At 45.3% G+C, this 20,688-nt stretch overlaps 1 protein-coding gene across 2 annotated transcripts; it reads right to left on the bottom strand.

The window, feature by feature from the left end:
* Positions 1-9,564: 9,564 nt before the first annotated feature.
* Positions 9,565-20,401, bottom strand: LOC110487977 (uncharacterized). 2 transcript variants are annotated; one of them, XR_016493516.1, is made up of 4 exons: positions 19,854-20,401; positions 17,965-18,052; positions 10,970-14,202; positions 9,565-10,906 (listed from the first exon to the last, which is right to left on the bottom strand). XR_016493516.1 is itself a non-coding variant. In XM_021559909.3 (3 exons), the coding sequence occupies exons 1-3, from the start codon at positions 20,112-20,114 to the stop codon at positions 12,773-12,775; spliced, it is 1,779 nt and encodes a 592-aa protein (XP_021415584.2). In that variant the 5' UTR covers positions 20,115-20,401; the 3' UTR covers positions 9,565-12,772. The 2 variants fall into 2 exon arrangements, 1 of the variants encoding a protein (XP_021415584.2); XM_021559909.3 differs by having other exon boundaries at positions 9,565-14,202.
* Between the last annotated feature and the right edge of the window lie 287 nt (positions 20,402-20,688).

The following is a 20,688-nucleotide window of genomic DNA, read 5'->3' on the forward strand; positions in this document are numbered from 1 at the left end:
GAACCTGACCCTCCATCCCTTATCTCTAGGTCACCTGAACCTGACCCTACATCCCTTATCTCTAGGTCACCTGACCCTGACCCTACATCCCTTATCTCTAGGTCACCTGACCCTACATCCCTTATCTCTAGGTCACCTGAACCTGACCCTACATCCTTTATCTCTAGGTCACCTGACCCTGACCCTACATCCCTTATCTCTAGGTCACCTGACCCTACATCCCTTATCTCTAGGTCACCTGAACCTACATCCCTTATCTCTAGGTCACCTGAACCTGACCCTACATCCCTTATCTCTAGGTCACCTGACCCAACATCCCTTATCTCTAGGTCACCTGACCCTACATCCCTTATCTCTAGGTCACCTGACCCTGACCCTACATCCCTTACCTCTAGGTCACCTGAACCTGACCCTACGTCCCTTATCTCTAGGTCACCTGACCCTACATCCCTTATCTCTAGGTCACCTGACCCTACATCCCTTAACTCTAGGTCACCTGAACCTGACCCTACATCCCTTAACTCTAGGTCACCTGAACCTGACCCTACATCCCTTATCTCTAAGTCACCTGACCCTACATCCCTTACCTCTAGGTCACCTGAACCTGACCCTACATCGCTTATCTCTAGGTCACCTGACCCTACATCCCTTACCTCTAGGTCACCTGACCCTACATCCCTTATCTCTAGGTCACCTGACCCTACATCCCTTACCTCTAGGTCACCTGAACCTGACCCTACAGCCCTTATCTCTAGGTCACCTGACCCTACATCCCTTACCTCTAGGTCACCTGAACCTGACCCTATATCCCTTATCTCTAGGTCACCTGACCCTACATCCCTTACCTCTAGGTCACCTGAACCTGACCCTACATCCCTTATCTCTAGGTCACCTGACCCTACATCCCTTACCTCTAGGTCACCTGACCCTGACTCTACATCCCTTATCTCTAGGTCACCTGAACCTGATCCTATATCCCTTACCTCTAGGTCACCTGAACCTGACCCTACATCCCTTATCTCTAGGTCACCTGACCCTACATCCCTTACCTCTAGGTCACCTGACCCTGACTCTCCTATCTGAAGGTCACCTGAAGAATGTGCAGAGTGAGTATGTGTCGTGGCTGGAAGGGGTGTGTCTGGTCCGCAGGACGCGGCGTCTGGGCGTGGCAGGTCGTCACACTCTGCCAGAGCTGTGGGGGAGGCACTGGTCTTCATGGACTCACACTGCGGATGCCGCAGTGGCTGGTTGGAGCCACTACTCGAGTGGCACAGGACAGGTATCCACACATCAGGACCGCATGCACACAAACATCTCTCTCCCTTATGTCTCCGTGTATTATATCCAGTCCTGAATTGCCTCCGGACCTACAGTACGTAGCTGGTGTGCAACCGGGCTGAGCTGTGTCCAGCAGGGTAGCAGCCATTAAGACTAGTTGATTAAACAGAGTCCTTATCCTGCTGCCTGGCACTACTCCACCTCTCTCTCCCTCTCTTTCTCCTCCCTCCACCTCTCTCCCCCTCTTTCCCCCCCCTCTCTTTTTCCCCCTCTCTTTCTTTCTCCCACCTCTCTCTCTCTCTCCCGCTCCCTCTTTCTTTCTCCTCCCTCTATCTCTCTCCCCCTCTTCCCCCCCTCCCTCTCTTTCTCCCCCACTCTTTCTTTCTCCCACCCCCCTCTTTCTTTCTCCCACATCTCTCTCTTTCCCCCCTCTCTATCTCGCTCTTCAGCCACTTTATTTCCTTACTGTCTCCATCCCCCTGCTCCTCTTCCATTATCTTTTATGAAATGATTCTGGTTATGAAATGGTTACTTGCAGATAACTATATCCAGCTAGTCAGAAATCAGCAGCAGAATGGCTGAACTGATTTTTGGTTGCTATGATACAAGTTCCCCCAGATAAACATATTATATATATATTTTTTTAAACATTTTAGTCATTTAGCAAACACTCTTATCCAGAGCGGTCTACAATTAGTGCATTCATCTTAAAACAACACATCACAATCGTATCAAATACATTTCCCCTCAGCAAGTTATTTATCAGCAAAGTCGGTGCTTTTTGGGGGGCGCCGTGAGAGTTATTTAAGATACTCTTCAAAGTGGTAGGGTTTCAGACGTTATCGAAAGATAGGCAGGGACTCCGCTGTCCTGACTAGGGGGAAGCTTGTTCCACCATTGGGGTGCCAGGACAGAGAAAAGCTTTGATTGGGTTGAACAGGAGCTGCCCTCCCCTATGGGTGGGAGGGTCAAGAGACCAGAGGAGGCAGAACAGGAGCTGCCCTCCCCTATGTGTGGGAGGGTCAAGAGACCAGAGGAGGCAGAACAGGAGCTGCCCTCCCCTATGGGTGGGAGGGTCAAGAGACCAGAGGAGGCAGAACAGGAGCTGCCCTCCCCTATGGGTGGGAGGGTCAAGAGACCAGAGGAGGCAGAACAGGAGCTGCCCTCCCCTATGGGTGGGAGGGTCAAGAGACCAGAGGAGGCAGAACAGGAGCTGCCCTCCCCTATGGGTGGGAGGGTCAAGAGACCAGAGGAGGCAGAACAGGAGCTGCCCTCCCCTATGGGTGGGAGGGCCAAGAGACCAGAGGAGGCAGAACAGGAGCTGCCCTCCCCTATGGGTGGGAGGGTCAAGAGACCAGATGAGGCAGAACAGGAGCTGCCCTCCCCTATGGGTGGGAGGGTCAAGAGACCAGAGGAGGCAGAACAGGAGCTGCCCTCCCCTAAGGGTGGGAGGGTCAAGAGACCAGAGGAGGCAGAACAGGAGCTGCCCTCCCCTATGGGTGGGAGGGTCAAGAGACCAGAGGAGGCAGAACAGGAGCTGCCCTCCCCTATGGGTGGGAGGGTCAAGAGACCAGAGGAGGCAGAATAGGAGCTGCCCTCCCCTATGGGTGGGAGGGTCAAGAGACCAGAGGAGGCAGAACAGGAGCTGCCCTCCCCTATGGGTGGGAGGGTCAAGAGACCAGAGGAGGCTGAACAGGAGCTGCCCTCCCCTATGGGTGGGAGGGTCAAGAGACCAGAGGAGGCTGAACAGGAGCTGCCCTCCCCTATGGGTGGGAGGGTCAAGAGACCAGAGGAGGCAGAACAGGAGCTGCCCTCCCCTATGGGTGGGAGGGCCAAGAGACCAGAGGAGGCAGAACAGGAGCTGCCCTCCCCTATGGGTGGGAGGGTCAAGAGACCAGAGGAGGCAGAACAGGAGCTGCCCTCCCCTATGGGTGGGAGGGCCAAGAGACCAGAGGAGGCAGAACAGGAGCTGCCCTCCCCTATGGGTGGGAGGGTCAAGAGACCAGAGGAGGCAGAACAGGAGCTGCTCTCCCCTATGGGTGGGAGGGTCAAGAGACCAGAGGAGGCAGAACAGGAGCTGCCCTCCCCTATGGGTGGGAGGGCCAAGAGACCAGAGGAGGCAGAACAGGAGCTGCCCTCCCCTATGGGTGGGAGGGTCAAGAGACCAGAGGAGGCAGAACAGGAGCTGCTCTCCCCTATGGGTGGGAGGGTCAAGAGACCAGAGGAGGCAGAACAGGAGCTGCCCTCCCCTATGGGTGGGAGGGCCAAGAGACCAGAGGAGGCAGAACAGGAGCTGCCCTCCCCTATGGGTGGGAGGGCCAAGAGACCAGAGGAGGCAGAACAGGAGCTGCCCTCCCCTATGGGTGGGAGGGCCAAGAGACCGGAGGAGGCAGAACAGAGTGCTCGGGTTGGGATGTAGGGTTGGAGCAGAGCCTGGAGGTATGGAGGGGCAGTTCCCCTTGCTGCTCCGTGGGCAAGCACCATGGTCGGGAAGATGATGCAAGGTTTGACAGGAGGCCAGTGGAGTGACATGGGAGAACTTGTGATGGAGAGGTCATGGAGCAAGCAGGCATTCCCCGGGAAGAAGAGCAGCTTCATTTGTCGAGGTTGTGCTTGATGTGGAGGGCCGACATCCAAGTTGAGATGTCTGACAGGCATGCAGACATTTTGACATGGTAGCAAAAGTAATGGAGTCTGATTGGACTCAATGGAGACTCTATGTCTGTCAACCGTCTGTCTGTCAACTCTGTGTCTGTCTCTAAATCTATCAACTGTGTCTGTCTGTTTCTGCCAACTCTCTGTGTCTGCCAACTGTCTCTGTCTGTCTCTACTGTATGTTTGTCAACTGTCTGTCAGTCTGTCTATCTGTCTGTGTGTCTCTGTCCAGGTGTAGTTGTGTGGGGGATTTTATGGAGGTGGTCCCCTGCTCCAGAGTGGCTCACTTGAGGAGCCATCACCTGTCCTAACCCCTCCCTGACCAGGACATCCTCCAGAGGAACAACATCCGCATCACTGACACCTGGCTGGAAGATCTACTAACAGACAGATCATTTCATCACACAGATAAGTGGTGTGTGTATGCATGTGTTTATATCAGTTGAGGCTGCTGAGGGGAGGACGGCTCATAATAATGGCTGGAACGGAGTAAGTGGATTGTCATCAAAAACATGGAAGCCATGTGTTTGATACCATTCCACTCCAGCCATTACCAAGAGCCCATCTTCCCCAATTAAGATGCCACCAACCTCCTGTGGTTTGTATCCATAGGTGTGTTTGTGTGTGTGTTTGTGAGGGTGAGAGAAAGCGAGAGTGTGAAAGAGAGAGTCATTGATCTCAAATGAATTTGTGTGTGTCTTCACATTACAGAGCTAGTCAGACTGAAGAAGAGACCGAGCTGCAGAAACTTCCACTGGTTCCTGACTGACGTCTACCCAGAACTCTATATGCCACAGGGCAGACCTTCACTCTCAGGGGAGGTAGGAGTCTCTCTCTCTCTCTCTCTCTCTCACACACACACACACACACCCACTTATCTGTATTTTTATTTGATGAATATACTGTGTGTTTTTTCTTGTATGTTGAACATGTATCCTGTGACATATTATGTCTGTATTTTTTAAGCTGTACAATGTTGGCACTGGCTATTGTACAGATGACCCTGGAGGACGGAGGCCATAGCACTCTGCAACAGCAACGGGTACCAGGTAACCATGATGATGAGGATGATGAGTGGTAATGATAATCATCATGATGATGATGATGATAATGATCCTGATAATGGTGGTGATGATGATAATTATGATGTTGATGATAATGATCCTGGTAATGGTGGTGATGATGATAATGGTGGTGATTATGATGGTGTTGAGTGGTGATGATGACAATGATGTAATGATCCTGATAATGGTGGTGATGATGATAATTATGATGATGTTGATGATAATGATCCTGGTAATGGTGGTGATGATGATGGTGTTGAGTGGTGATGATGACAATGATGTAATGATCCTGATAATGGTGGTGATTAGGATGATTATGATATTTGAGACTGTGAGAGCAGATGGTAAATTCCTAAATCAAAACGTCATGACGATGCTGATGTAGTGATAAAGACTATAGAGTTTTACTTCCGTCTGTTCTCTCTCCACCACTGTGAGCTGAACTCCATGGTCGAGGTGCTTTGGGTGCCAGAAAAGGCAGCTGTGTTTTGACACCCAGGGGGAGAAGGTGGTACTAACACCATGTCCCGCCCATCAGCCGCCCCACAGCAAACCACAGTAGAGGGTCATCAAGGTCAGTGAAAGGGCAAAGGTCACGAAGTGACATCAACGCCCACAACTGCAAACTTAAACAAAATAAAGAATTTATATTTGTATGAAATGTTACTTATTTACAGTGCCTTCAGAAGTTATTTATACTCCTTCCATTGTTTTTCTTACCCATCTACACACAATACTCCATAATTAAAGTGAAAACATGTTTTTCTTACCCATCTACACACAATACTCCATAATTAAAGTGAAAACATGTTTTTCTTACCCATTTACACACAATACTCCATAATTAAAGTGAAAACATGTTTTTCTTACCCATCTACACACAATACTCCATAATTAAAGTGAAAACATGTTTTTCTTACCCATTTACACACAATACTCCATAATTAAAGTGAAAACATGTTTTTCTTACCCATCTACACACACTACTCCATAATTAAAGTGAAAACATGTTTTTCTTACCCATCTACACACAATACTCCATAATTAAAGTGAAAACATGTTTTTCTTACCCATTTACACACAATACTCCATAATTAAAGTGAAAACATGTTTTTCTTACCCATTTACACACAATACTCCATAATTAAAGTGAAAACATGTTTTTCTTACCCATCTACACACAATACTCCATAATTAAAGTGAAAACATGTTTTTCTTACCCATTTACACACAATACTCCATAATTAAAGTGAAAACATGTTTTTCTTACCCATCTACACACAATACTCCATAATTACAAAGTGAAAACATGTTTTTCTTACCCATCTACACACAATACTCCATAATTAAAGTGAAAACATGTTTTTCTTACCCATTTACACACAATACTCCATAATTACAAAGTGAAAACATGTTTTTCTTACCCATCTACACACAATACTCCATAATTAAAGTGAAAACATGTTTTTCTTACCCATCTACACACAATACTCCATAATTAAAGTGAAAACATGTTTTTCTTACCCATCTACACACAATACTCCATAATTACAAAGTGAAAACATGTTTTTCTTACCCATCTACACACAATACTCCATAATTAAAGTGAAAACATGTTTTTCTTACCCATCTACACACAATACTCCATAATTACAAAGTGAAAACATGTTTTTCTTACCCATCTACACACAATACTCCATAATTAAAGTGAAAACATGTTTTTCTTACCCATCTACACACAATACTCCATAATTAAAGTGAAAACATGTTTTTCTTACCCATTTACACACAATACTCCATAATTAAAGTGAAAACATGTTTTTCTTACCCATCTACACACACTACTCCATAATTACAAAGTGAAAACATGTTTTTCTTACCCATCTACACACACTACTCCATAATTACAAAGTGAAAACATGTTTTTCTTACCCATTTACACACAATACTCCATAATTACAAAGTGAAAACATGTTTTTCTAACCCATCTACACACAATACTCCATAATTAAAGTGAAAACATGTTTTTCTTACCCATCTACACACAATACTCCATAATTAAAGTGAAAACATGTTTTTCTTACCCATCTACACACAATACTCCATAATTACAAAGTGAAAACATGTTTTTCTTACCCATCTACACACAATACTCCATAATTAAAGTGAAAACATGTTTTTCTTACCCATCTACACACACTACTCCATAATTAAAGTGAAAACATGTTTTTCTTACCCATCTACACACAATACTCCATAATTAAAGTGAAAACATGTTTTTCTTACCCATCTACACACAATACTCCATAATTAAAGTGAAAACATGTTTTTCTTACCCATCTACACACAATACTCCATAATTAAAGTGAAAACATGTTTTTCTTACCCATCTACACACAATACTCCATAATTAAAGTGAAAACATGTTTTTCCTACCCATCTACACACAATACTCCATAATTACAAAGTGAAAACATGTTTTTCTTACCCATCTACACACAATACTCCATAATTAAAGTGAAAACATGTTTTTCTTACCCATCTACACACAATACTCCATAATTAAAGTGAAAACATGTTATTAGAATAAGTATTCACACCGCTGAGTCAATACATGTTAAAATCACCTTTGGCAGCAATTACAGCTGTGAGTCTTTCCACACAGGATTGTTCAATATTTTACCATTATTCTTTTTATTTTCCATGTCAAATTGGTTGTTGATTATTGCTAGACAGACATTTTCAGGTCTCCATAGATTTCAAGCTGATTTAAGTCACAACTGTAACTAGTTCACTCAGGAACATTCAATGTCGTCTTGGTAAGCAACTCCAGTGTATATTTGGCCTTGTGTTTTAGGTTATTGTCCTGCTGAAAGGTGAATTTATCGCCAGTGACTAATGGAAAGCAGACTGAACAAGGTTTTCCTCTAGGATTTTGCCTGTGCTTAGATCTATTCCTTTTCTTTTTATCCTAAAAATCACCCTCGTCCTTGCCGATGACCAGCATATCCATAACCTAATGCAGCCAGCACCATGTTTGAAAATATATGTCGTGGTACTCAGTGATCGGTTGTATTTGCCTCAAACATAAAGCTTTGTATTCAGGACATAAAGTTAATTTCTTTGCCCAAAATGTTCTGCAGTTTTACTTCAGTGCCTTGTTGCAAACAGGATGCATGTTTGGGAATAGTTTTACTATGTACAGGCTTCCTTCTCACTCTGTCAATTAGGTTAGTATTGTGGAGTAACTACAATGTTGTTGATTCATCCTCAGTTTTCTCCTATCACAGCCATTAAACCCTGTAACCATTTTAAAGTGCTTTGGCCTCATGGTGAAATCTCTGACGGTTTCCTTGATCTCCGGCAGCTGATACACTATGCTCAAAGAGATATTCAATGTCGTCGTTTATTATTATTCTTTTTTAAATCTACTTTTATCTAATATTTGCCCTGCTTTGCGAGGCATTGGAAAACCTCCCTGGTCTTTGTAGTTGACTCTGTGTTTGAAATGCTCCTCTGAGGGCTCTTACAGATAACTGTATGTGTGGGCTACAGAGGGAGTCATAAAACAGTCATGGTGAACATTATTATTGCACACACAGTGAGTCCATGAAACATATTATGTCATTTCTTATTTAACGAGGCAAGTCAGTTAAGAACAAATTCTTATTTACAATGACAGCCTAGGAACAGAGTGTCAACTGCCTTGTTCAGGGGCAGAATGACAGATTTTTACCTTGTCAGCTCGGGGATTCAATCCAGCAACCTTTCGGTTACTGGAGTGGAATGGTATCAAACGCATCAAACACAACGCTCTAACCACTAGGCTACCTGCCGCCCCCAACAAAGGGGTTGAATACTTATGGACTCAAGACATTCCAGCTTTTCATTTATTTGTAAAGATTTCCCCCAAAAATAATTCCACTTTGACATTACGGGGTATTGTGTATAAGCCAGTGACACACAATCTCCATGTAATCCATTTAAAATTTAGGCTGTAACTCAATACATTTTGGAAAAGGTCAAGGGGTGTGAATCAGTGGAGGCTGCTGAGGGGAGGACAGCTCATAATGGCTGGAACAGAGCTAATGGAATGGTATCTAAAACATGGAAGCCATGTGTTTGATGCGTTTGATACCATTCCACTCCAGCCATTACCACAAGCCCGTCCTCCCCAATTAAGGTGCCACCAACCTCCTGTGGTCTGAATACTTTCTGAAGGCACTGTAGGTGTTTGTGTGGTTACTTGACATGATGATACAAACGCAATTAATTATTTAGATTTTTCTTCAGCTGAGTGGCCAGATTGTTCACCTGCAGACCCAGAGATGTCTGGAAGCTGTGAAGGAGGAGGACACGGAAGGTCACCAGAGATGGGCCAACGCTACCCATGTGGCATCAGAATCTTGCCTCTGTCGATACCTGTATTTAGATGTGTTTCTGTTAAGGATATAATGCAAGTGCTATGGTGTGGAAATAATTTACCCATACATTACAGAGGAAATAAATTATGATTTTGTACAATGCTGCACATAAAGGAATATTCTATTTTATGAAATTGCCAGAGTTTGTTGGTAAACAGCCTATAATGTAGGCATAATGATTAATCCTTTTATTTCTTTTTATTGAAAACAAACACAAAACAGGCAGGTACAATGCACAAGTTACAATTACATCATCTTTCAATCAGTCAATTTCCAATGATGAATCCCATTTCTCCCAGTATTCCTGGCCTCTCTCATTCTGTGTTCTAAAGGTCATAGTAATGATGCCTATGTGAGATGGTGTGCTGCGGTGTGTTCTGCCGTCTTAAAAGAGGAGTCGTGCTGAGGGCCTGACCTTTTTTCACACATCTGGTTCACAGGGCAAAAGGAAAGGGGACATACAGGCTCTACAATGCATTCGGAAGTATTCAGACCACTCCCCCTTTTTTTCATATTTGGTTACAATGTATGCATTTTACAATAAGGCTGTAATTACATTTTTCCCCTCAGCAATCTACATATAATACCCCATAATGACAAAGCAAAACAGGGTTTTATACATTTTTGCAAATGTATTACAAATTAAAAACAGAAATACCTTATTTACATAAGCATTCAGACCCTTTGCTATGAGACTTGAAATTGAGCTCAGGTGCATCCTGTTTCCATTGATCATCCTTGAGATATTTCTACAACTTGATTTCTGCAGCACTCTACCAATCAGGGCTTTATGGTAAAGTGGCCAGACAGATGCCCCTCCTCAGTAAAAGGCACATGACAGCCACCTGGAGTTTGCCAAAAGGCACCTTAAGGACTCTGACCATGAGAAACAAGATTATTTGGTCTGATGAAACCAAGATTGAACTCTCAAGCCTGAATGCCAAGCGTCACGTCTGGAGGAAACCTGGCACCATCCCTACAGTGAAGCATGGTGGCAGCATCATGCTGTGGGGATGTTTTTCAGTGGCAGATACTGGGAGACTAGTCAGGAAAGATGAACAGAGCAATGCAATGTACAAAGAGATCCTTGCTGAAAACCTGCTCCAAAGTGCTCAGGACCTCAGAACTGGGGCAATGGTTCACCTTCCAACAGAACAACGACCCTAAGCACACAGCCAAGACAACGCAGGAGTGGCTTCGGGACAAGTCTCTGAATGTCCTTGAGTGTCCCAGCCAAAGCCTGGATGTGAACCGGATTGAACATCTCTGGAGAGACCTGAAAATAGCTGCGCAGCGACGCTCCCCATCCAACCTGACAGAGCTTGAGAAGATCTGCAGAGAAGAACAGAAGAAACTCCCCAAATACAGGTGTGCCAAGCTTGTAGCGTCATACCCAAGAAGACTTGAGGCTGTGATCACTGTCAAAGATGCTTCAACAAAGTCCGGAGTAAAGGCTCTGAATACCTGAGTAAAGGCTCTGAATACCTGAGTAAAGGCTCTGAATACCGGAGTAAAGGCTCTGAATACCGGAGTAAAGGCTCTGAATACCGGAGTAAAGGCTCTGAATACTTACAGTATGTAAATCTGATATTTTTTTGGCAAAAAAATGATAAAATGTTTTTGTTTTGTCATTGGGGCAGTGTGTGTAGTAGATTCAGGGGGGAAATGATTTCATCAATTTTAGAATCAGGCTGTAACGTCACAAAATGAGGAAAAAGTCAAGGGGTCTGAATACTTTCCGAATGCACTATGTATTTGCTATGCCTCCGCTAGTTCAGATGGAAACAGTTATAGCCATTTTCAAAGGATAACTGACTGAATCATTTTGTATTAGAGTAGACAATCAAGATTTGAGCCATACAATTCAGACCATTCAGATGGCAGACTGATCAAGTCGCTGACTGATAACTTTTATTTATCTTTCGTAGGCTTTGTCACCATCAGTTGTTACCAGGAGATTCAGCATACAGTAATATTATTTTAAATGAAATGAAAAAAAGTACTAAAAAGGGTGTTCATTAACAAAACAATGTAACTATGATCTACTATACTGAACAAAAATATAAACGCAACATGCAACATTTTAAAAGATTTACTGAGCTACAGTTCATATGAAGGAAATCAGTCAATTAAAATACATCAATTAGGCTCTAATCTATGTACTTCACATGACTGCGAATACAGATATACATCTGTTGGTCCTGGATACCTTAATTAAACATAAAAGTATGGGTGTGGATCATAAAACCCGTCCGTATCTAGTGTGACCCCCATTTGCATCATGCAGCGTGACACATCTCCTTCGCATAGAGTTGATCAGGCTGTTGATTGTGGCCTGTGTAATGTTGTCCCACTCCTCTTCAATGGCTGTGAGAAGTTGCTGGATATTGGTGGGAACTGAAACACGCTGTCGTACACGTTGATTCAGAACATCCCAAACTTGCTCAATGGGTGACATGTCTGGTGAGTATGCAGGCCATGGAAGAACTATGACATTTACAGCTTCCAGGAATTGTGTACACGTCCTTGCGACATGGAGCCGTACATTACCATTCTGAAACACAAGGTGATGGCGGCGGATGAAGGGCACGACAATGGGCCTCATGATCTCAATATCTCTGTGCATTCAAATTGCCATCGATAAAATGCAATTGTCTTGGTTGTCCATAGCTTATGCCTGCCCATACCACAACCCCACCGCCACTGGGCATTTTGTTCACAACATTGGCATCAGCAAACCGCTTGCCCACACAATGCCATACACATGGTCTACAGTTGAGAGGCTGGTAGGATGTACTGTCAAATTCTCTAAAACGACTTGAGGCGGCTTATGGTAAAGAAACTAACATAGCATTTGTCTGGCAACAGCTCTGGTCGACATTCCTGCAGTCAGCAAGTCAATTGCACGCTCCCTTAAAACTAGAAACATCTCTAGCATTGTGTTTCGTGACAAAATGGCACATTTTTTAGGGCCTTTTGTCCCCAGCACAAGGCGCACCTGTGTAATGACCATGCTGTTTAATCAGCTTATTGATATGCCACACCTGTCAGGTGGATGGATTATCCTGGCAAAGGAAAAAATGCTCACTAACAGGGATGTAAACAAATTTGTGAGCAATAAGCTTTTTGTGCGTATGGAACATTTCTGGGATATTTTATTTCAGCCCACGAAACATTGGACCAACACTGTACATGATGCGTTTATATTTTTGCTCAGTATAATAATGTTTCAATGTATTCCATGACTATATAACGTTATTGTTTCACTGTGGTGGATTCATCTAAAAGTGATTCCTATGAATACAATGAATTTCATAATAAAAAAGCTGTCATAAAAAATGCCAACCATGATCATTTACGACATCTAGGCAGGTGTTTGGAGAGATGTGCTTTCCGAGTGAAGCTGAAAAGGCAGTGGGGGCAGGGATACGGTCTCTCCCCTGTGTGGGTCTTCATGTGGACTTTGACGTGACTCTGTTCATAAAAGCTCTTCCCACATTCTTGGCAGGAGTATGGCTTTATATCACGGTGAGTGTGGGTCCTCATGTGACTGGACAGAGAACCAGAACGGTTAAACCGGCTGGGGCATTCAGGGCATTCAAATGGCTTCTCCCCAGTGTGTAGGAGCTTGTGCTTGGACAGATCCCCAGACTGAGTGAAGCTTTTACTGCACTCGGTACAGGTGTATGGTTTCTCACCCGTGTGAGTCAGGTGATGGTTCTTCAGGTGTGAGAGTCGAAAAAACTTCTTGTCGCACACTGTGCAGTGGTAGGGCCTCTCCCCGGTATGTGAGCGCATGTGTAACTTCAACAACCCCAGCCTCAAGAACGCCCGCCCACAAACCCCACAGTGGTAGTTCTTCTCGTTGCTGTGGATCTTCAGGTGTGTTTTCAGATAAGCTTTGTCAGCAAAGTCTTTACCACAAACGGTGCATTTGAAAGGTCTCTCCCCCGAGTGTGTTCGCAGGTGAAGCTTCAGATGGGCCCTGCTTGCATACCGCTTATCGCATTGGGTGCAGGAGAACTTCCGCTCACCAGTGTGAACCGACATGTGAGTCCAGAGGAGCGACTTCCGTTTGAAAGTCTTCCCGCAGTCCTGGCATTTGAACGGCTTGAGCCCCGAGTGTATTAACGAGTGATAACGGTAACCGCTGTTCTCTGAGAAGCGCTTGCCGCACTCCTTACATTCGTACGGCTTCTCTCCAGTGTGGATGCGCATGTGAGTGTCCAGGCTCGTAGGAGTACTGAGGATCTTCCCACACTCTGAGCAATGGAAGCCGACTTCCAGACAGACCACAGTCTTAGTGTCCTTAGGTTTAGTGCCCTCTGGTTCTTGACACCGGTGTGGCCCTAGTCCCCAGCAATTTTCAAAGCTCTTCCCACAGTCAGCACAACTGATGTGACCATCGGTGCGAAAAACAGCCATTTTGTGCAAATTCTTGCAGTGCTTCAGCAGGGTTCCCAGGTACGGGAATCTACGGGCACACTGCGGGCAGGGGTGGAGTTTCCCCGGAACCCTGGGGGGACGGACAGGTTTCTGGGGAAGGGCGGAGGGGTGGGCCTGGCGGGTGTGGATGTGTAGCTGTCGTGGGGTATGGAACATGCAGCTGCACTGGGGACAGCTGTGTGTGGGGGCGTACACGGTTTTACTCTTTGAGACGTGGCTTTTCAACATGGCCAGGTACTGCTTCTGGTGTTTGGTCTTGATGTGGTTCTCCAGGAAGTAACAGTCAGTGAAGGAGATGGTGCAGTGTGGACAAGGAAAGAACTGCGGAGAAGAGACTGAGGGAGAGGGATAAAGAGGTGATTAGGCCTTGAACTCAGAATAGCCTGTTTTCTGTTCAGCTTGTGAAGATGAGGACCAAAGATCAACTTTGATAGCTTGCTACTACTATAATAGATTTTTATTAAAAACAATAGGTTTCTTGCCCGTGATGTATTTATCAGAGTTATTGACCTCACAATAAGACATATTCGAGTAACTTACATTGTGATGCTGAAACTTGAAGAATCGAAAATGGCTCATGGTGCAGAAAGTAGGAAAATTCAAGTAGGCATAATTTCAAGGTCTTCATTTTAATTAGACTTTACTAACAACAATAGGGCTTTGTGTTGGAGCCTATTTAAGAAATGAGGTAGGCCTACCCGTTTGACAGACTAAAAGGCTATATAGGCTGCTATATCCATATATTTTATTGGTCAATTCCTACACCCTATATCCACTCTTTAAATAGCATACCTCTGTCAGTGAAGGGCTGTTAATTTAAAACCAAGACTTGAATTGAGAAGGTATGAAAGAAAATGGCAAAACGCATGTGTCCGACGCACTATAAACAACTTTTATGAGAAGATTGTTAGCTTAACATTTAAGAAAATAAAACAGATCTGATTAAATAAAGTGATGTATAACAGAGCTTTGGTCCGAGATGCTTTGTGAAACAAGCTGTGAAATACACGGGACAGATGTGACTCCAATGCATATGGGGGATATGTATTGCTTCATTTCTTTGACATTCAGAGGCTAAACTACAACCTCCTTTGCAGATGAGACAAATGTACTTTGCTGGGGTGGAAAGGTAGGCCTTCTCTGTCTGGGGTGGAAAGGTAGGCCTTCTCTGTCTGGGGTGGAAAGGTAGGCCTTCTCTGTCTGGGGTGGAAAGGTAGGCCTTCTCTGTCTGGGGTGGAAAGGTAGGCCTTCTCTGTCTGGGGTGGAAAGGTAGGCCTTCTCGGTCTTAGGTGGAAAGGTAGGCCTTCTCTGTCTGGGGTGGAAAGGTAGGCCTTCTCTGTCTGGGGTGGAAAGGTAGGCCTTCTCTGTCTAGGGTGGAAAGGTAGGCCTTCTCTGTCTGGGGTGGAAAGGTAGGCCTTCTCTGTCTGGGGTGGAAAGGTAGGCCTTCTCTGTCTGGGGTGGAAAGGTAGGCCTTCTCTGTCTGGGGTGGAAAGGTAGGCCTACTCTGTCTGGGGTGGAAAGGTAGGCCTTCTCTGTCTGGGGTGGAAAGGTAGGCCTTCTCTGTCTGGGGTGGAAAGGTAGGCCTTCTCTGTCTGGGGTGGAAAGGTAGGCCTTCTCTGTCTGGGGTGGAAAGGTAGGCCTTCTCTGTCTGGGGTGGAAAGGTAGGCCTTCTCTGTCTGGGGTGGAAAGGTAGGCCTTCTCTGTCTGGGGTGGAAAGGTAGGCCTTCTCTGTCTGGGGTGGAAAGGTAGGCCTTCTCTGTCTGGGGTGGAAAGGTAGGCCTTCTCTGTCTGGGGTGGAAAGGTAGGCCTTCTCTGTCTGGGGTGGAAAGGTAGGCCTTCTCTGTCTGGGGTGGAAAGGTAGGCCTTCTCTGTCTGGGGTGGAAAGGTAGGCCTTCTCTGTCTGGGGTGGAAAGGTAGGCCTTCTCTGTCTGGGGTGGAAAGGTAGGCCTTCTCTGTCTGGGGTGGAAAGGTAGGCCTTCTCTGTCTGGGGTGGAAAGGTAGGCCTTCTCTGTCTGGGGTGGAAAGGTAGGCCTTCTCTGTCTGGGGTGGAAAGGTAGGCCTTCTCTGTCTGGGGTGGAAAGGTAGGCCTTCTCTGTCTGGGGTGGAAAGGTAGGCCTTCTCTGTCTGGGGTGGAAAGGTAGGCCTTCTCTGTCTGGGGTGGAAAGGTAGGCCTTCTCTGTCTGGGGTGGAAAGGTAGGCCTTCTCTGTCTGGGGTGGAAAGGTAGGCCTTCTCTGTCTGGGGTGGAAAGGTAGGCCTTCTCTGTCTGGGGTGGAAAGGTAGGCCTTCTCTGTCTGGGGTGGAAAGGTAGGCCTTCTCTGTCTGGGGTGGAAAGGTAGGCCTTCTCTGTCTGGGGTGGAAAGGTAGGCCTTCTCTGTCTGGGGTGGAAAGGTAGGCCTTCTCTGTCTGGGGTGGAAAGGTAGGCCTTCTCTGTCTGGGGTGGAAAGGTAGGCCTTCTCTGTCTGGGGTGGAAAGGTAGGCCTTCTCGGTCTGGGGTGGAAAGGTAGGCCTTCTCGGTCTTAGGTGGAAAGGTAGGCCTTCTCTGTCTGGGGTGGAAAGGTAGGCATTCTCTGTCTGGGGTGGAAAGGTAGGCCTTCTCTGTCTTGGGTGGAAAGGTAGGCCTTCTCTGTCTGGGATGGAAAGGTAGGCCTTCTCGGTCTTGGGTGGAAAGGTAGGCCTTCTCTGTCTGGGGTGGAAAGGTAGGCCTACTCTGTCTGGGGTGGAAAGGTAGGCCTTCTCTGTCTGGGGTGGAAAGGTAGGCCTTCTCTGTCTGGGGTGGAAAGGTAGGCCTTCTCTGTCTGGGGTGGAAAGGTAGGCCTTCTCTGTCTGGGGTGGAAAGGTAGGCCTTCTCTGTCTGGGGTGGAAAGGTAGGCCTTCTCTGTCTGGGGTGGAAAGGTAGGCCTTCTCTGTCTGGGGTGGAAAGGTAGGCCTTCTCGGTCTGGGGTGGAAAGGTAGGCCTTCTCGGTCTTAGGTGGAAAGGTAGGCCTTCTCTGTCTGGGGTGGAAAGGTAGGCCTTCTCTGTCTGGGGTGGAAAGGTAGGCCTTCTCTGTCTGGGGTGGAAAGGTAGGCCTTCTCTGTCTGGGGTGGAAAGGTAGGCCTTCTCTGTCTGGGGTGGAAAGGTAGGACTTCTCTGTCTGGAGTGGAAAGGTAGGCCTTCTCTGTCTGGGGTGGAAAGGTTGGCCTTCTCTGTCTGGGGTGGAAAGGTAGGCCTTCTCTGTCTTGGGTGGAAAGGTAGGCCTTCTCTGTCTTGGGTGGAAAGGTAGGCCTACTCGGTCTTGGGTGGAAAGGTAGTCCTAACTTTTGAAAGTACCATGCTCAAATTCCAAATGATGTCTCAGATTTAATTATTTGCAAACAGGGACAGTTTTGTTGCAAAAAAGACACACTGATTTGGCATTAGAGAAATATGATAAGATTAACACATAGGCCTCGTTCTCCGTCCATTTGTATTATCCTGTAATTTGTGTTATTAAAAAAAGATTCTGCTAATATGTACAATTGCATGAAATGTTTATAAAAAGGCTATTTTTTCTCCGACCTGAAAACACAGTGACAGATTCATGCAATGATTTTACAATAAAGGAGATCTTTCCACCCCAACTCTTGTCCACGACGAACCCACAACCTTCAGGCCCTCAGCCCTGAGTGCTATAAAAATTCCTGCATTGCCATCTAATGCACACAGGTCGAATAACAGTTTATAAGACGACATATGTAAGGCTCTAGTCTGTCCAAGAAGTGAGGATAAATGCTAGGCATGTTTTCTGGTACCTGCTTTGTGTTTTAATTCTTATTTGGGTATAGGGGAGGGTCACTTGTTTTTTTACAGTCTTCAGGGAGGGTTTAGGTTAAATATATTTTGCTGAAGGGAGGCCATCCATTTTCATTAGAGGTCTGATTTTCTTAATCTAACCCTTATTGTAAATAATGTTCACTCCCTATGGGGTGGGAGAGGGAACACATAAAAAAGAGAAATGTAATTTTCCTAATTCCAGAATAAAGAAATAATCCCTGCTGATATCAAATTAAAATCTTCAGAAATGTATCACCCATTTTCACTGCAGTATTGGGTGTGGACTGGAGTATGTACATGTCCTACCTTCACTGTTGTCTTCATCCCTCCTGGCATCTGTCTCCTCCTTCACCAAACGCACTTTAGTTTCTCTCAGAAGAGTCTTAAGCACCACCTTATAGATTAGAAAGATGAAGAAACCACAGTAAGCATAAACCAACAACCTTCACTGAACACAAATATAAAACGCAACGTGCAACAATTTCAAGGATTTTACCGAGTTACAGTTCATAGAAGGAAATCGGTCAATTAAAATAAATTAGGCCCTGGTCTATGGATGTGGCCTGTGTAATGTTATCCCACTCCTCTTCAATGGCTATGTGAAGTTGCTGGATATTGGCGGGAACTGGAACATGCTGTCGTACACGTCAATCCAGAGCACCCTAAACTTGCTCAATGGGTGACATGTCTGGCGAGTATGCATGGCACGACAATGGGCCTCAGGATCTCGTCACGGTATCTCGTGTATTCAAATTACCATCAATAAAATACAATTATGTTTGTTGTCCGTAGTTTATGCCTGCCCTTACCATAACCCCACCACCACTGGGCACTCTGTTCACAACGTTGACATCAGCAAACCAAGGTTAGCATTTGTCCACTGAAGTCGGTTATGACTTCAAACTGAAATCAGGTCAAGACCCTGGTGAGGACGACGAGCAGCAGATGAGCTTCTCCGAGATGGTTTCTGACCGTTTGTGCAGAAATTCTTTGGTTGTGCAAACACACAGTTTCATCAGCTGTCAAGGTGGCTGGTCTCAGACGATCCCACAGGTGAAGGACCCAGATGTGTAGGTCCTGGGTTGGTGTTGTTACCACATGCCAAATTCTCTAAAATGACATTGGAGATGGCTTATGGTAGAGAAATTAACATTAAATTCTCTGGCAACAGCTCTGGTGGACAGTCTTGTAGTCAGCATGCCAATTGTGGCATTGTGTTGTGTGACAAAAACTGCACATTTTAGAGTGGCTTTTTAATTGTCCCCAGCATAATGATCATTCTGTTTAATCAGCTTCTTGATATGCCACACCAGTCAGGTGGATGGATTATCTTGGCAAAGGAGAAATGCTCACGAACAGGGATGTAAACAAATGTGTGCACAATAAGCTTTTTGTGCATATGGAACATTTCTGGGATCTTTTATTTCAGCTCATGAAACCAACACCTTACATAATGTGTTTATGAGCTGTCCATTTTCGATTGATTGTGCTGCGGCTGCAGCTTTAGTTTCAGCACAATGTAAGTTACTCCAATCTGGTTTATTGAGAGGTCAATAACTCTGATAAATACACCATGGGCAAGAAACATAATTGATTTAATTAAAAACAATATAGTAGCCGCAAGCTATCAAAGTTGACCTCCGGTCCTCCTCATCTTCGCACTCTCCTTCTCAAACTGAACAGGACACAGGATATAGACTAGTCAGCGAGCAAGATGAACTATCTTTTGGACTAGGCCTAATCAAAAAGTATTTGCGGAAGAAGCATTTGACTCTCTTGCTGAACTGCCACCGTAGGCCTACACAGCACAGCCATTGGTTAGGCCGATCAGCAAGAGTAGAGCAGGCCAGGGCTCGGGGTTGGAATATCCATTGCAGTGTATAATGCAGCCTAGTTGTATTTACACCATCCTAGTAGCTATCTTAGACATATAACTCTGCTCTGTGCATCACACTAAATAGCCAATAGGCTCACTTGATATTGAGGGACCAGCTGAGAATCAGAGATGAGGGGCAGCATCAGGCACGTCGATAAATCGCCTAATAAGCAACTAATTCTAAAACACTGAGAATTTGAAATTTTATAAATTACATGACCCCTCCCCTGGACTAGATTTTCCTCCAGGTAACCATTCTGTAAATTTCGATCCATCCTTAAAAGTCGCATGTTGGGGAAAGACTACTAACTCATCTTACGTTGGACAATTTTGTTAGTATCACCACAGGACTCCTCGATATCTTGCTATACCGGGTCGCTTGGTTGGACGTAGTTTGATGTTGCTTGACGTGCTTTTGCTTCTCCAGCAAAGGACGTTTGGAATGGTCACCAATTTCCTTCCGTTCAAAGTCTCCTGGTTCTTTTTTTATTCGGATGGAGTTGAAAGTAACCCCATTAGTGTTAGACTGTATAGTCCTCTTGGTTGTGTTGCTTTGCCCTTTCCCAGGTTTGTTATTCATCGTGTGAACTTGAGTATCTCCGTCGACACGTTCCCCTTTCTTTGAATTTTGCGAGAAAGACTAGCTAGGTAACGTTAGACTGAACTCAAGACCAGCTCACCACAATGATATCCTATCCAACACACTAAAAAATAAAACATTAGGCTGCACTATCCCAAAAATAAATCCGCAGAATTATGCAGAAACTATACATCTGCATGACTCAAATGCTGAAGCCTAACTGATTATTGATAGAACATCCATGTGGCATGCGCAGTATCTGCGCAAATATGAACACACGAAAGAGCATGCCGTCAATCACTTCCGGAGTCAACAAATCTTCCACACATTTCAGGAAGGTTATCTAACCTGCAAGAAGATCATATCAAACAGATTGTCATACATTGGCAAGACTTGCTTTTCAGAGAGACTAGCTATATTCCGTAGGGAATGCAGTCAGTGCTACGATAGCTGTAAATGTTAAGTGAAAGTGCATAGGCTTCACTGGGCTGACTGAGTTAGCATGCTATGGATTTCTCTGTTTTAGAAACGGTGGTTGCACAGTTGGTTAGCATCCTAGCTACACCAAACGTAA

This window comes from Oncorhynchus mykiss, chromosome 30 (assembly GCF_057628025.1).
Source record: "Oncorhynchus mykiss isolate SJ-2025 chromosome 30, ASM5762802v1, whole genome shotgun sequence".
NCBI classification, from domain to species: domain Eukaryota; kingdom Metazoa; phylum Chordata; class Actinopteri; order Salmoniformes; family Salmonidae; genus Oncorhynchus; species Oncorhynchus mykiss.